This window comes from Argopecten irradians, chromosome 6 (assembly GCF_041381155.1).
Source record: "Argopecten irradians isolate NY chromosome 6, Ai_NY, whole genome shotgun sequence".
NCBI classification, from domain to species: Eukaryota; Metazoa; Mollusca; class Bivalvia; order Pectinida; family Pectinidae; genus Argopecten; species Argopecten irradians.
Window position 1 is genome coordinate 8243504 of NC_091139.1, and position 16798 is coordinate 8260301.

Consider the following 16798-nt stretch of genomic DNA (forward strand, 5'->3'; position numbering starts at 1 on the left):
CATGTATACAGGGTCATGTGACGAGCATATCAAGACATGCGACTTTCTTAAATACATTAAGGTCACATGACAAAAGGCTACCAAGTCATGAAACAGGTATACAAAGTCGTGTAACCCATGTACACAAAGTTACGTGACACATGTATACAAAGTCACGTGACACATGTATACAAAGTCACGTGACAAATGTATACAAAGTCACGTGACACATGAATACAAAGTCACGTGACACATGTATACAAAGTCATGTGACACATGTAACAAAGCCATGTGACACATGTATACAAAGTCATGTGACACATGTAATACAAAGTCATGTGACGACACATCTATACAAAGTCACGTGAAACATGTATACAAAGTCACGCGACACATGTATACAAAGTCACGTGACAAACATGCATACAAAGTCACGTGACACATGTATACAAAGTCACATGACACTTGTACACACTCCAGTTTACATGTGTAGCCATACACTAACATAAAGCCACTCTGATGTATAATTACAATATTGCACAAAATTCTTCAGTAACACTTCCTGTCTGTGTACTTGGCAAGCGCTGTCCATGGATGCCCGCACTTCATCACAACAACAACAAATCAATGGAGTGTAGACGACTAGGTTAGCACCGCGCCACCCCCAGGGATCAGCTCTTAGCAAACATTTTTAACCGAGTTCTGTCCACAACATCCAAAAGATTTTTCGAGTCCATTGCTAACACATGAGCTGCTTTGAGCATGCCTTTTCTGTATTCATTTTCTAATGCTGTCGATCTGTACTGTTGAGCAAGTTTCATGGAGCTAATCAACGAGGCCATGTCTGTCGATAAAACCTTTTGTGCCATCAGAATCTGTCAACAAAAGTATAATAATCAGAATTCATACACTAAAACAGAAGTATCTGTACACAATGGTAGAATAACATACAAGTATCACAAAACATTCAGGAAAGACTGGTACCGATGTAATTCTTTCTCTGGAGCAAGAATAACCTAGCAGATTTTTTCCTTCCTTATATATGTAATATCACAAACTTGTAAAACTTCTACAACCTGGCTTGATACCAAAATTGATTTGAACTCTCAACTAAAATTTCAACTATGTATTGAAATAGGTTTCACACCCCTTTGAATTGACATTAGAGTTAATGAAATTTCACTGTAATGTCACCAGGATAAGCTTTAAACATACAACAGTAGCAATATAAGGAGAAAATGTTAAATCATATTCCTATTTCAGTAGCACGTCGTCACTAGCTATAATATGTCACTTAAGAACCCTGTACAAACTACGTACCTCATCCATCTGTTGAATCCATACCCAGCATCAGATTAACATATTCCACCCAATAAGCACCTATGTCCCTATAAGCGCTCATCATCCTTTTGAGGCCTCAATATCAATTTCTTAGGCATAAATAAAGACCTGAACTGTATAGGTTTGCAATAATTTTGTCTTATTAGCACCTTTTCATTTTGTTTATTTTTTTTAGAAGCCCTGGGCGCTCATGGGGTCTAATACAGTATATAAAACTTGTGTATGCATGAGCTTACCTCAGAATCCAGTCCTTGCGGTACTGTCCGTGTGAACTCGTCAGCACTGGTGAGCAGGCCTCTCAGCTGTAAGCCAGTGTCCTGTAACAACGAGCAAGGTCCTTTATATCTCACAATATAAAGTTGGTAAGTTTATCGATTAATTTGGTTTGGTTTTATGAGGACATCTTAACCACTCCGCCACCACAGCTCCAGAGGATGGAATTGAAATGGTGAAACAGTAACTTCACCTTATCTGAAATCCTTCAAAGTGGTAATATTTCTAAGGCATTTTAAAAAATATGCTATCAAGGGGGGAAAAATATCTTCAAATATTTTGCAAATCTTGCATGAAAACAGCAAAAAAAAGTTTCTATTAAAACAGGGGACATGACTCGATCAAGCCAGTTATACATTCTCACTCTCCACTTTGATTAAGTCCACATACTCGTCAGTTTAGAGGAATTGGGTTATCCTTGTTTCGTGATATTTATGTACATTTTCACTACCTACCTTTACTAAATCCACATACTCGTCAGGTTTGACAGTTTGGGCTACCCTCGTTAAGGACATCACAGATCGCACGACATTCGTTGTATTTTCATAAACATGGTCATCGTTTCTGTCTAATTGTTGTGCTGAAGCAGCCTCCGCCTACAGGGAAATTAATAGATAATGTAATTAGTCCAAAGCAGTGTTATCTCAATTATTTTATATCTAGACACAGTGGACTAAGCATATAGCAAAACTGAGTGAGGCATCAATTTTTCTTTTTTAGAACTGATTCTTGTTGAAGTTAAACCTAGCATATCAAAGACAAAAAATCTTTGACAGGGTTTGGTCTCTTCCTCTGATAATGACAATTCTATCAATATATAAAGTTCACTGTATTTCAGAATTATGAGTACTGCAAACCAACATTTTTTCGCTTGTGATTTACTTTCGCGATCAAAGTCAATTCACAAAACTTAGTCTCCGCAAATTGATATCTACACCATATATACTGAAAGGAATTTCCGTCAATTTTTAAATCTGCAAATGTTAATCTTGGCCAACTTGGTTTTAAATGGCATTCGCAAAATTAAGAAGCCGCGAAAGTAAGTTGATTTACAGTAATAAAGTAAGAAACAAAATTTAATTCTTCACATATCTAGGCTACATTGAGAATCTGGGAAATATATGTAGGTATGTGGTAAAATGTAGAGACTCACCTTGGAAGTTGGAGATGGAAGTTCTGGTTCACTGTTAACACTACTTCTGCTACCTGCTGAGATCAAAGTTAATATATCAATAATTTACAGAGGTAGTGAATAGTACTGTTTCAATATTTTCTAAACTGATTTCTATTACAGAAATTATATTGTAAATTCTAGGAATGCTTATGATTTTGAGATACCAAAACAATGTGGGTAAAGTATGATTACCAATACCAATAACCGGTGACACTGATGTCATATTTTTACCTGTTTTTGTGACGTCAGAATCAACAGAAGATGGAATTAATCTAAGTTTTAAGATATTAAAAATGGCAAATTTGTGTATAATCTTTACAAATTAACGGTTATATTTGTACAACTTACTAGAGGCGTGACTGTTACTAGAGGTACGTGAGTATGTGATGGTGGGTCGTGTCTGGACCTCCATGGCAGCTGGCTGGGAGGTGACGGGGGCCTGTGGGGGAGAGTTTTCCTTACTCCCAACGTCTATCTTCACATTTGGTGCCTGCCACTTATCTCGACCTCATTTGGTGCCTGCCACTTATCTCGACCCTGTAAAATAAACCCACAATATGTTATATCACAAACACAACATTTAGATACAGCGCTATTTTCTCATCCATCAGGGAACATTAATATAAAGTTGGTTTCCAGTTTCACTTATCACAAATTAGAATTATCATTATATCAATTTTCAATTTTTCATACCTCTGACAGATTTCAAAAATGTTTGCACCTCGATCGGTAGTCCCTACAAAATTTCACCTACGAACTGGGTAAAGACAATGGTTTAGGCAGTATACACTCCACAAAACACCACACTTGGAGGCCTCCTGCCTTTGTGTATGCTACATGTACATTACTAACTACACACAAACAACACTCACCAGTTTGGTTTCTGAGGCCTCCAGCCACTTGGCGTCCTCCTGTAACTGTCGCTGTTGTTGTAACAGACGCTGCTCTAGTATTTTAGGGTCCACGTCCTCATCATGGTTGATGTGGGCGCGAGGGATACCCTCTGTTGTGTGGAAGTCAAACTCCTGTACAATGTAAAGTACACACGCTGTAGTACATGGATAGTCTATAAATACTGTTAATGTACACATTTTGGTAGAAATAATTATCTAGTGCTTTTTGCACAAGACATTTTGTAATTTGATATAATTGCATTAATTTCATTTTCTGTATGAAGTTAGCAAAGCAATTATTGTAGATATGCAAATTTATCCCTGTTTTAATCTGTTGGCAGGTATGTAGGGTCTTCTAATTGCTATGGCATGTTTTTGTGAGCGTAATATCATATTTTTCAGGGAAATAACATAATATTCGCTCACAAAATGATGGAGTCAAGAAAGATATAAACCCACAAGGGCAGACAACTCTGTAATATACAAAGACGGAATAGGCAGTATTCAGACTCCCGAACTTCATACAACAAATAGCAAGATATACATGCGTGTACCAACCTCCGGAGAAAGTCTTGGGTCTTTAGGAATCTGGTGGTCTATCACAGCTGAATTTCTTGGCGACGGTTTACGGTACTGGTTACCTAAGATATCGGACAACTCATGATGATTTCGAGGCACATGGTATCCAAAAGGCTTTGACGAGGCCCCACCTCGCCGAGTCGGCAGACTGGCTGCCCCAGGGTCCGGGATGGCATGGATAGGCATGGCAGAGTCCATGGTACTGATTCCCAGGTGGTGATTATTAGAAGGCACAGACGTATAGCCGGAGGAGGAGGGGAAGTAGTGCTGCAGATTTATTTCTGCGGGAAGTTGAGAGTTCCGCAGCGTGGTGGGTTCTGAGGCAGCGGGAGGATGTGTCTGAGGACTGAGGCCCTGAAGAGGCGTACTATGGCCCACAGGGAGATTTGTAGTACTGTTCCACTGGTGGGGCAGGCTGGCTACACTACTATTAATGGCTAAGTTAGGCGTAGAGCCGGTGGGCGACATGGCCTGGTACTGGGGGCGGGCAGGTTTGGGGGGCGGCTCCTCAATGTCTGATCCACTAGATCCTGTATCACAAAATCTGTCTTTATTACTCATATCAAATTAATCATTACCATTCACATTCAAATATCAACATAGCCCATTTCTGTAGAAATGTTCTGTCTGAAAACTAGTATGTGAAGACAATTATCATTACTCTTATGAAAATTTTCAACAAACCTCACTTTTCAGTAAAAGATTTTGAATTTATAAACATAAAGTACACTTTTGATTTCTTCCTCTTTTTGAAGATTACAATGTTAATTCAAATTAGAGTAAAACATGTTTATAACAGACACGCTTACAGTATGAATTCATCGTTATAGGGTAGTAATTTTCATTCCTGATCAAGGTTCCTGTAAGATGTATACAATATGTGTATAATGAACTATGCTTATATTTGTTGGTCCCCCGAGGTTAGTTATAACCATGTTTTACTGAATCTCTTTTGATAATTATAAGACAACATAGTAAATCATGTCTTCCTTTCTGTCACAGCATCAATTTCTGTGAGTTTTCCTTGTTACATAGAATGATGTAAGAAAACTCACAGGAAACTAGAATATGCCTTAAACACTGACCGAAAATAATTCTGTACAGAATTTTTAACTTAATGATTCAGAACTAATAACAGAACATTGAAAATATCACTGAACAACCTCTGATTTTCAACGACAACAATTAAAGCCGTTGGTCATCTCTGATCTTATAAATATTTTAACGCAACAAACAAAAAAATTCCAGGGTGTTTAGATTTTCTGGGAGTTGACAGATATTGTTTATAAAGCTAAAGTAAGACAGATGAAATAAATCACAATGCCAAGCCTTACTTACAAACAGAATTATTATGTACGTGGTTCATCATACATCTATACTTTCTATTCTTTCATTACCTGCTTCCTCTCCATATGAATTAGACACAGATCTCTGTAGCGATAGTTTGAGACTAGACCGCTTGACACTCAGCCTTTTTACAGGTTCTCCTAACATCATTCTCTAATATCTCCACGATCTGTGATTTATTGACAATGCATACAGAAGCATTGACACATCACACTAAGTTTTCCGAGTTCTGTTTTTCGAGCGATCTAGGATTTATTGACGATGCATACAGCAGCATTGACACATCACATTACTTCAGTTTTCTAAATTCTGTTTTTGGAATGTCAACACAATCATAACATAATATTAACATCAGAATGATGTCTGCAATCTAAGAGTCTATTCCTCTGAAGAAGTTTCACTTAGGACTCTCTCCCATAAAGACGTCAGATCCAGAATCCTGTAGTCCATTCTCCAGTAGTAAAGTTATGACCTTTATGGCCCCGAGGGCCTAGATATACACACAGATATAGACACAGAGGTTCCTGGTGTGTGTCAGGGGTTCTCACCACACCTCTAACCACACCTTCTAACATGTGCAGGAAAGTTAATCCCTTTAGGGGCTATAATGGACTCCCCAGCAGTTCCTCTATTAGTTACTACCTTGTTTAATCAGGAAGGTTTCCTGAATGACTGCTCGTATAATGTCTACGCGTTTCCTGTCCAAGTCCACTAAATACACATAAATATATCATCATACGTACATCATCAGAGATTTCCTGTCAATTCTAACAGATACACATAAATACAAACAAATATACGTACTCCACGAGATTTCCTGTATCCTCCGATTATCTCGTCTCATTTCGTCCTCCTGTCGACATCTCTCCTCCTCCAAAATCTCACTTTAATCATTAATTTAACCAAGGTTAGTGGATCAAATACTGCATTAAATACTTTCTCTTTCATGTATATCGCCCAATTAAAAATAAATATGATGAAAATGTTGTCATTATTGTTTACATCTTGTTTCTTTACTCCTAAATCATGAAACTTCCAGCTCAATATTTCACAAATTTAATTATCCAATGCATTTTATAAAGAGTCTTGAAACAGTCCAAGGGATTTTTATTATGACAAAATTAAAGTATAACATAAACTACAAACTAAAAAATTATAAGTGTTCTTTACATGTGCAAGTTACAGTATGCATACATTTTAAGACGTTCACCCTATTACTCCATTTTTTCTTGAAGAATTTGAAGCAATATAAACATAAGTCAACCATTTCTCTCTAATCATTAATGTGAAATGTATTATAAAGTTTTATTTTAACACATACTCTATGGAAATATCTATAATTGAATTTTCATTTTCATTTAGCATTGTGAAAATTAAACATGTACACATATCAATGAATGAAGCCATGGTTATGTACAAGCATGACATGGTTAGAAAGCTAAGCATGATGGAAAGAAGATCACTCAAGATTTGTGTGTGACATGGTTTTACTTTCATTCATTTTTGATAGATAAAAGGTCAAAATAAGGTTGTCATGGCATATTTAAAAATGTGACAAATTTGCTTTGGTGATACCCTGCTGTGGTCAAGGACGAGACCGGTAGAAGCCACCACAAGATAATGCTATGGAAGAGATCAGGCATTATGGACACCATACAAAAGTAAAGAATCTTCCCCCCCTCCGTTCTGAGTTGGTAACAGATGTAGTAATTAAGATATGCAATCCTTACTGACTACAAAGCAGCTGACTGTATGTAAAATAACCACAATATGTGGCCAGATTTTAGGTAAAAAAGTATAAATCATTATAGACTAGCGGTGACTTAGTAAATACCATAACAGTTCTTTCGTAAATAACAACATAGGAGTGCTATCCATTTAGATAGAGAAAAGTATATAATCCTTAATTGACTACCGTAACTTATAATTCATAAGTCTTTCGTAAATAACAACAAAGGTGCTAAATTTTAGATTAGTGTATAAATCCTTACTGACTACCGTACTTATAATTCATAAGTCTTTCGTAAATAACAACAAAGGTGCTAAATTTAGATGAGAAAGAATAAATCCTTATTGACTACAGCGACTGACTTTAGTAAATAACAACAAACGTGCCAGATTTTAGCTGTTGTTGATTTAAGTACGAGCCACTTGAACACACTACGTACTTCCTATCACGATGACTTATACTCCTTATAACACAAGCATGTTTCTAAGTAGCATTGTTGTACGCTGACCTACAAATGACCTCTACCTCACTCCATCTAACGTACAAGGCATCTATAACAGCCAACTTCCTTGTATAATTGTTATTGAAGAAATTATAAAACAATCTGAAAATGTTTGTGTCTTAAAAGTTCTCTGTCCACTTAAATACAAGGTTATAAAGGCAAATTTTATTTTGAGAGATTATTTTAATCCATATCTATTTTAATTTTTTTCTATATATTCAAAGTTATATTAAAGAGGTTTTGTTTGACAATACTTCAGTATTTTTTATTATTTTTTAAAACCAATTCAAGTTAAAATTTAAATACAAAAATAGATAACATAGATGTTTTATACCGGCACTTTAAAATCTAATTTTTCCATCTCTCAAACTGAAAAGGGACAAATTCACTCAGGCTAATTCTTTTACATAACCAAGAAGCAAAAATATGGACATAAATGTATTGTTCTACATTTTCTTATGGAACATATAACATAAAAATATTGACAAATTCCACGTCATTATTTAGTATTTTAATTGATACCGTTGTAATTTACAAATCGTTGATCAATACGATTAAGCAGGTATAATATGTACGCGGTGTACCCAAACTCAATAAGCCAAAGTCCCACGCCTTATTGGTAGTAAACAAATGAACTTTAACCACTGAGAGGTGATAAATGATTTTTTAGGCAAGACAATTCACCTAATAAGGTAACACACTACAGTCAAAGCAATTGGATCAAGTTCTAAGACAAAACATTACTTTACAAGCAAGGTGACAGGTTCGGCATACAAGGGATGTACGATCCACAATGTGTAAATGGCAGACAGCGAGCAAGTTTGAACTTTACCCAACCATGACTAATTTCTATAAGAATGTGTTTTGATTTCTCCTAGTACTGAATTGTCTCTTATAAATAAATAGACATTAACTGTTGTCAAAATGAGAATCTTTCCTTGTAGGGTTTCAATCTTTCACTCTTTGAAATCTTAGCTGAGCATATTAGCAAACAACAATCAAAATAGGCTTATTGCTTTCACACATACGTAATAAAAGATGTAAGTGCCCTCTCTTTCATTAAAAGATGTTGTCAACTATAAGTACCCCCTCTTTCATTTGTGGCTTAAAACTGAGTTCTTTATCATTCTCTTTATTTGTTTACCAAACTTATTCGACTTCCTATGAACAATAATTCAGTGAAAAGGTTTAAATTTGGTCTCACTAACTGCCCTTAATTATCTCTAACTTTTAAGTCTACTGGGCACTTATTGGATTGAATGGTATATTGTTGATATAGCTGTTTTTTAGGGGACTGGTACGGGGTGTATACCATGCCCCACCCAACCCCTGCTTACAGTCTATACCATGCCCCACCCAACCCCTGTTTAACAGTCTATAGAATCAATCCATTACCTATAGTTTTACTTACCACAAAAGAATTTTCATATCAGCAAACGAAGGTCTCTTGGAGGGTTCGTAAGACCAGCACACACACATATAAGGTTGTACATGGAGGGGGACAGCCCGGGGGGAGGGGCAGCCGCTCTCCATTCTCTATCGTTTTCCCTATCACATCATTATTCTTCACATGTTGGAATGGTTTGAGAAAGACCATACAATACTTTGGAATCATAACGAAAAACAAATGTAATCCAAAGCCTGGCAGCAATGACCGAATTTATGAGGTCCCTTAATGAATTTGATAATCCCCTTCAGTACTTTAGAAATTGCCATGAACAAACTTTAACTATCAAAATCCAAGATGTTCGGCCTGGCGGCCATCTGTTGACCGAATCGGCAAAGCAATATGCAAACAAAGACCTACATATATTTTGAGACAGGAAACTTTTGAAAAAGCGATAACAAACTTTTTAACAATAGGCAGATTGAAATTTGAGAAAGAAGCACTTTTTTGAGGAAACTATCATCAATGGCTGCCTGGTGCCTGGTTTTTCCTATCAGCTTATGACACAAATAGGGACCAAGGTAATTAAAGTTTGAACAAAATTCCTTTTACAGTTATGGCTGCCTGGCGTCCAAAACAGCCATCCAGCCATCCATTTAATGGGCAGCTTTCCTTTGGAAGCTGCAAATAAAATCAACAAAAATAACATGAGTAGCTGTTCTTAAATTTTCCACAGTTGATCTAACGTTTCATTTCTGAATTCTTCATCAATTTTAACACGACTATATGGTACCCTTCATGCTAGATTGACAATAATGAATGATTTATACTTGAACCTAGCTTTCAGTTACTTTTACTGTGTTATGGTCATGTGTCTTAATGTCTTGACCATTTTGACAACGTCCGATAATGATTATTATTGTAAAGGGCAATAAAGCTGTGTAAGTTACAGTCGAACAAGTCCGATTTTTTTGAACTCCTCCAATATCTTACTAATGTTCGTCTATATACAAAGTTTTGTCACATATTGTCACACAAATATTCATTCAAGTTATTCTGTAGAAGTTATCTAAGGTCAGATGAACTAGAAGCATTTTCCTTAAGCAACTTGTGTGTTGCTGTACTGGTTTCAAACTCAAGTTGAGTTTTACAACTACCCAACACAACTAAAGGTAAAGTTCAATGAACTTAGTTTTTATTTATCATCTATAAAGAAAGCAAAGCCAGTAGTAATCAGTTTCAACGCCAATTTATTTAAATTTATTAAATTGCGACAGGTATTCTGACATCCTTATTCAGCAAAACATAATATATGTCATTCTGTGATGAGAGTGTTTAGTACAGGGAATAAATAACAGGAAATGCTGAACAGATGTTTCCTGTCTACAATACACATTTCTGGGAAACTTTTTACAACTCATAGAGATCTACAAAGTGACAGTTCCTCCTAATTATTAAACTTATGTCAATACACACCAGGAAGAGAGAAGAACTTTTAAGTATATATATCGGTCATAAGGAGTATTCTGTACAATACAGAAAATAATCAGGAAACGAAAACTGGGTGAAAAATAAAAAGATATTTACAGATAAAGCGAAAGTTGGCCCCAACAGTGAAATACTTTACTAGGTTTGTATAATCAAGTTTTACACTCATACGGTGATAGAATGACGTTACCTCTGAGAGTTGTACAAGTTATTAGATATCCAATGTCTTGTTCAACATTTCTCTAATTAAGTCTAATACTTGATTATCTCCCCTTAGTTTCAAACTCCCAGAATTTATATATTTTTGCTCACTTTTCATGATACTTTTTTCAGCCTGAAGACAGGTAACCACATTCTCTGAAAGGTCATTAGTTCAAACAATAGACATGTTTTCCCTAATTTTTTATTATTTCCTACAGATTTGGTAAAACTAAGCATTCTAAGCTTTAGGAGACCATAATGGTTTCCTTAAAATTACAACATTTGGATGGTAGTTGTTTGTAAGTAGAGGTGTGAACTATGCAGTAGTATAGAGATCAATCTATAAAGGGACTGATTGTGTTCTAACTACTAATAGGAAGAGGATGGCAGTTTACATACTACATTTGTATACTTTTCTCTTTCATGAGTTACTAACCTTTATAATAACTCTGTTCCTCTACAACACGCGACAGACCAAAGTCAGCCAATTTCTCACACAGTCATGTGACGACACTAACACATTCCTAGCCGCGATATCCCTGAAAATATAAATATTCTGCATAATGATACATTCTACAGAAAATATGAAAATTTTGTATCAGAATAAATTACTTTCACACTCAATAAATGTATTTCCTAAATTAATAAGAATTTGTATAAATTGATAAGAATTTGAATAAATTAATAAGAATTTGTATTGTGCAACATTTATTGCTATTAACAGAGTATGTATAGACCAAATATTACACAATGACTTACCTTTGTACAGATATTACACAATGACTTTTTGACTTACCTATGTACAAATATTACACAATGACTCACCTATGTACAAATATTACACAATGACTTACCTATGTACAAATATTACACAATGACTTATCTTTGTACAAATTTTACACAATGACTTACCTTTGTACAAATATTACACAATGACTTACCTATGCATACATTTTACACCATGACTTACCTATGTACAAATATTACACAATGACTTACCTATGTACAAATTTTACACAATGACTTACCTATGTACAAATTGTACACGATGACTTACCTATGTACAGTGGAACCTCCCGAAACCGATCATGGTCGGTGCACCATAATTTCGACCGGTTTAGAGAGGGTTCGGTTTGGAGAAGTGAACCGAATACCGATCATTACAATCCGGATTTAATCGATCGGAAGTCGTTTTTTACACTAGTGTACCGCATGTATGCCTAGTGTTTGTTAAAACCGACCGATATTGATTGTTAATGTGAATGTTATCACAAAAGAGAGAATCATACGTTTAAAAGGAATGGATTACAACAATCTTGATTTGTTACCGTTTTATAAACGTAGTTTTAGTTAGTTAGTTGCGTCAAGGACGTACATGAGAAGGATAAGTCACACTGGGGTTTGGGGAAGTCCAAGGCAGGCGCTTTTGTGTTTGTGCACTGACCGTGACGTTGGGCGACGACTGATTTTTCCTTTGATATCCGCCGGCGCAGCCTTTGATGTAGCTTGCGGGTGCGAGGGTTACCGTCTTACTTTCTGAAGCGGGGCCGTCATTTCATGAGCTGTCGATCTTTTTTAACGAAAATTTAAGACATATCCTCCAAATATTCCGTCTTTAAAGCAAGTAATATACGTCATGAAATTTAATAAACTTTACAATGGTGTTTCGTTTGACTCGATAAGACAAGTATTTGTTGAGAAAAACGGTTTTTATTCCCGGTTCATAGGCGTCTCGCGTGGTGTTTAGTAATGGAAAGAGACAGTCACGAATCCTTCTCACTTATAAATCCTTGGTTGCGTGAATGTTCTTGTGGATGTTCTCGTCTGCACTAACCTACATACGGCCGATCGCTTCCGGTTACGTCAAGAATCAAATTAAATGGTCTAATTACACGATGATCAGTTGATGTCGGTCATTATATGACATAGTCATTTTTCTAATAACAATTACATGGCTTTGGCTTCTTCATACAGATAATTTACGACATATGTAAATAAAAAAAACCGTGTGATTTGAATACGAAACTATCTCTTTATTACTAGCTCTGCTTGTTTTCATACAGTAAACAAACTGCGTGCACGTGGTAGACTTTTGTTAAATATCTAAACAATAGACATGATTAAATAATTTCACCACTATCTCGGGTATAATTACCGTGTACCTATAGCCTTCACATCTGTATACATGCCCCAGGACATGGCATGCGACAACTATTGTACAGGTACGTGTGTATTTCACGGTCGGTTGATCAGACCTCAATGCAATCTATCGGTATCGCTCAGGTAAGGCCGGTTTTCAGAAGTGTATTTTAGTTACATTTGACTATTCCTATCTCAAAATCGGTCCGGTATTCGGAATTGGGAGGGATCGGTTTTGGGAAGTTTTATATACTATTAATAAAGAGGAATTCATTCCGTACATGACATCCATGTTCGGTTTCTAGAGGTGATCGGTTTTGAGAAGGTTCGGTTTCGGGAGGTTCCACTGTATAAATTTTACACGATGACTTACCTATGTATAAATTTTACACAATGACTTACCTATGTACAAATTTTACACAATGACTTACCTATGTACAAATTTTACCCAATGACTAACCTATGTACAAATTTTACACAATGACTTACCTATGTACAAATATTACACATTGACTTACCTATGTACAAATTTTACACAATGACTTACCTATGTACAAACTTTTTACTCTCTAAGTAGGACAGGGCTGTGCACAGTTGACATGTATACAATATCAAGGTACACAGGTCCAGAAGGTGTGCGTTTTTCTGTAGATAAGCTCTCATCTGTAACATACCAGTAAATGTGTTACTCAAAATATCCTCAGATCACTAGCAATAAGTCATGTGAATCAGTGTTCTTGGATCATGACAATTACCATATATTTCAAAATTAACTCTAAAGTACTTGTATCAGAACCTATTAATGAGAAAATTTAGCCACACATTATTCAAAATATTACCATTATATATATGGAATGAGGTGATATATCCATCCCGAAATGCCCTGCTTGTATACATAATGTATATCTGAAAGTTGTCTCCCCTTTTTCCCCCCCCCCCCTCTTTTTTTTTCTCATTTTAGTTGAGCAACTTGTGGTGATTTGTGTGGTTTAGGAGACAGCAGTAATTGTTACTTCAGTCTGGGAACAACTACAAGTTATGGCTATACATAAGTAGTTATATATCTGTTAGTTACCTCCCCATGTTTAGCCAGCTCCATGACGATCCACACTGGTCTTGTCTCTGAACAGATCCCAATAAGGTGTATGATGTGAGGGTGGTCAAACTGCTGCATGATCACTGGAATACAAATATAATAGCATCAGTTATAACTTAAGTGATTATTTTTCAGTTTGGGATATCTTTATGTTAAAACGTTAATAATATAACATAGTGGCTTATGAGTGTTGACTATCCTTGACCTTTGTACAAATCACAAAGTTACCATCTTTGACCTTGGTAAAGGTCACAACACATCTTACTTATGACCTTGACCTTGGTATAGGTCACCACACGCCTAATTTATGACTTTGACCTTGGGTCACCATACACCTTACTTATCATAACCTTCACCTCGGTAAAGGTAACCACATACTAAACTACTTTGATCTTGTTTTAACCTTGACCTACTTACATGCCTCCTCCAGGAATTTTTCCGTCATGGATTCTTCATTGTCTTCTTTACATGTCTTCACAGCCACTGCGACACTCAGTCCTTCCTATAAACAAACAACCAATGACTTCAAAAATCCCTAAAACAACCTTAACTTTTAGTTTATATATAACCTAATACAACCTTAACTTTTAGTTTATATATAACCTAATACAACTTTAACTTTTAGTTTTATATATATATATATATTGACCTCTTTTGCATACTGTGTAATTGTTTAATTTTGTAGCAAGAAAAATTCCGTTGATTTCTCTTTGGTATTTGTAGTAGGAAATGTTTGCACATTACCAATTTTCTGTTTAGCTTTTTATCCTTCTTTTTATAGTATTCACAAGTTTGTAGAAATAAACTTGACCATCAACATAGTGAAATTTAAACCTCCGCAAATAAAACAACGTTATAGTTTTTGATTTTGGATAATATTGCTTTTCACTATAGTATTTTCTGAGCAATTCTATAAGGTAATCTTTTATTGTAGATTTTCGTACTAACCAACACGTTTTCAGTACTGACCAATACCTTTTTCATACTGACCAACATTTCTCCGTACTAACCGACACCTTTACAGTCCTGACTAAAACTGACCTTGTCAATGTAAACCCCTTTGTGGACATCCCCAAACTGTCCCTCTCCTAGCACCTCCTGTAAGTTTATTGCATCTCGCCGAAGCTCGTAGTCTCGCGCTGTAAATAAATCGCACACTTATATCATAATAACAATGTTTACAAATAACATCCCTTAAACATTAGGATTGGTAACAGTTTCTCTGCTTTAACTAGTTTTCATGTGTCACACGACAGTTATTGACATTATTGACATTACCACGTGAAAAGTTTAATCATATCTTCCAGATTTCAAAGATTCTGTTACAAATTCACCTCCATCCAAATTCACATATCATCTCATACAAGGTGCTTTTGAAAAAGAAGAAAACGATTTAGTATCTATCAATCACAAATCTCTTTAAAAAAATTGTTTTTTTTATTTATTTAATTTTGTCAAACCTCTGACTGTTTTACAGTGCTTTATGATATTGTTTTGTGTGTATAATACTGTATTATAGGCATGCGACCATTCTACACTCCAGTAACAAACCTTAAACATATGGAATGGTGATTTGTTGTATTTTCATGTTCAAAATTTCAATTAAAGTGCATCACTGGCTACTGGCAATAGTAGAAGCCATTTGATACTCCTATTGTAAAATGGACCATCACAATAGCCATTCGATACTCCTATTGTAAAATGGACCATTACAAACTCCAGTAACATTATGCTATTGTTTCAGAGATCATTAGATGTACGGTACCAGACAAAGCACATGTTGTCAACCAAGCAGTAAATATATATAACGATGGTAGGCAGACTTACAAAGCAGGATGGAGATGTAGTTATCTCCCTTTAGATACAGTAGGATGCGTAGTACAATACAGACACAAACACATGCAGAATTAGAAACATGGCTACCATGTAGAATAGCAAAGCCACAAAACAAACAATTTACCTACTAAAGCAAACGGAAACCTAACCTGTACATGCTTAGACAGAATTCAAAAGTGGTGATGATAATCGGTATAGTAATGCGATTACAGGGCCATAGTTAATGGAGTTAAAGCCATGTATAGGCCTAAACTATTGGATCGTTATACAGACTCATACTAGTAATGGTTTCACAAAATAAGGGTACCAGTGGAGTAATTTGTTTAGCATACAACACTTAGTCGGATAATTGATTTAGTATACAAGATTTTATCCTGCGGCAAGGAGACAGCAAGACAAAGCTAAGGATGTGACACATGAAAGAAAAATTGTTTTTCACAGGATCATCCTTTTTAAACATTAAATATCAAAAGCTGCATACAACATTCAAGTTATTACTGAACATATCAGCAGTTTTGGTCATTTAACGCATGACATTATATAGAAATCATCTGTTCTGGTAAGTTTTAACTTAGCTATCCATCATACACATGTTACACCAGTGTCATACTGGCATTCTAAAGGTCACACATGCTCAAGGTCAAGGCCGTTCATTCTCAAGGTCACTCACACTTTTTCTTCTTCCGACGACTGCCATACTGGCCTAAAGGTACCGTCAAACAAAGTATCAGTAAAATGGACAGAAATCAAAAAAAAAAAAAAATATGGAGATTTCAAAATAATATTTCTACAACTTCAATTCTTTATAACGGTAATGAGAAATAGTACTTTCAA

General features: G+C 35.7%; 1 protein-coding gene across 1 annotated transcript in view; it reads right to left on the minus strand.

Annotated features, from left to right (window-relative positions):
* Positions 1 to 337: 337 nt before the first annotated feature.
* Positions 338 to 16798, minus strand: part of LOC138326186 (focal adhesion kinase 1-like) — a 63844-nt gene continuing 47383 nt past the window's right edge. Inside the window, 18 exon segments of the mRNA XM_069272314.1 lie at positions 338 to 854; positions 1557 to 1637; positions 2049 to 2189; positions 2747 to 2802; positions 3116 to 3274; positions 3639 to 3792; positions 4219 to 4769; positions 6391 to 6470; positions 9229 to 9296; positions 9298 to 9458; positions 9817 to 9885; positions 11330 to 11384; positions 11387 to 11432; positions 13580 to 13695; positions 14108 to 14211; positions 14546 to 14630; positions 15170 to 15267; positions 16635 to 16667. Of these exon segments, the coding sequence (XP_069128415.1) occupies positions 651 to 854; positions 1557 to 1637; positions 2049 to 2189; positions 2747 to 2802; positions 3116 to 3274; positions 3639 to 3792; positions 4219 to 4769; positions 6391 to 6470; positions 9229 to 9296; positions 9298 to 9458; positions 9817 to 9885; positions 11330 to 11384; positions 11387 to 11432; positions 13580 to 13695; positions 14108 to 14211; positions 14546 to 14630; positions 15170 to 15267; positions 16635 to 16667 (2261 nt within the window). The 3' untranslated portion in view covers positions 338 to 650.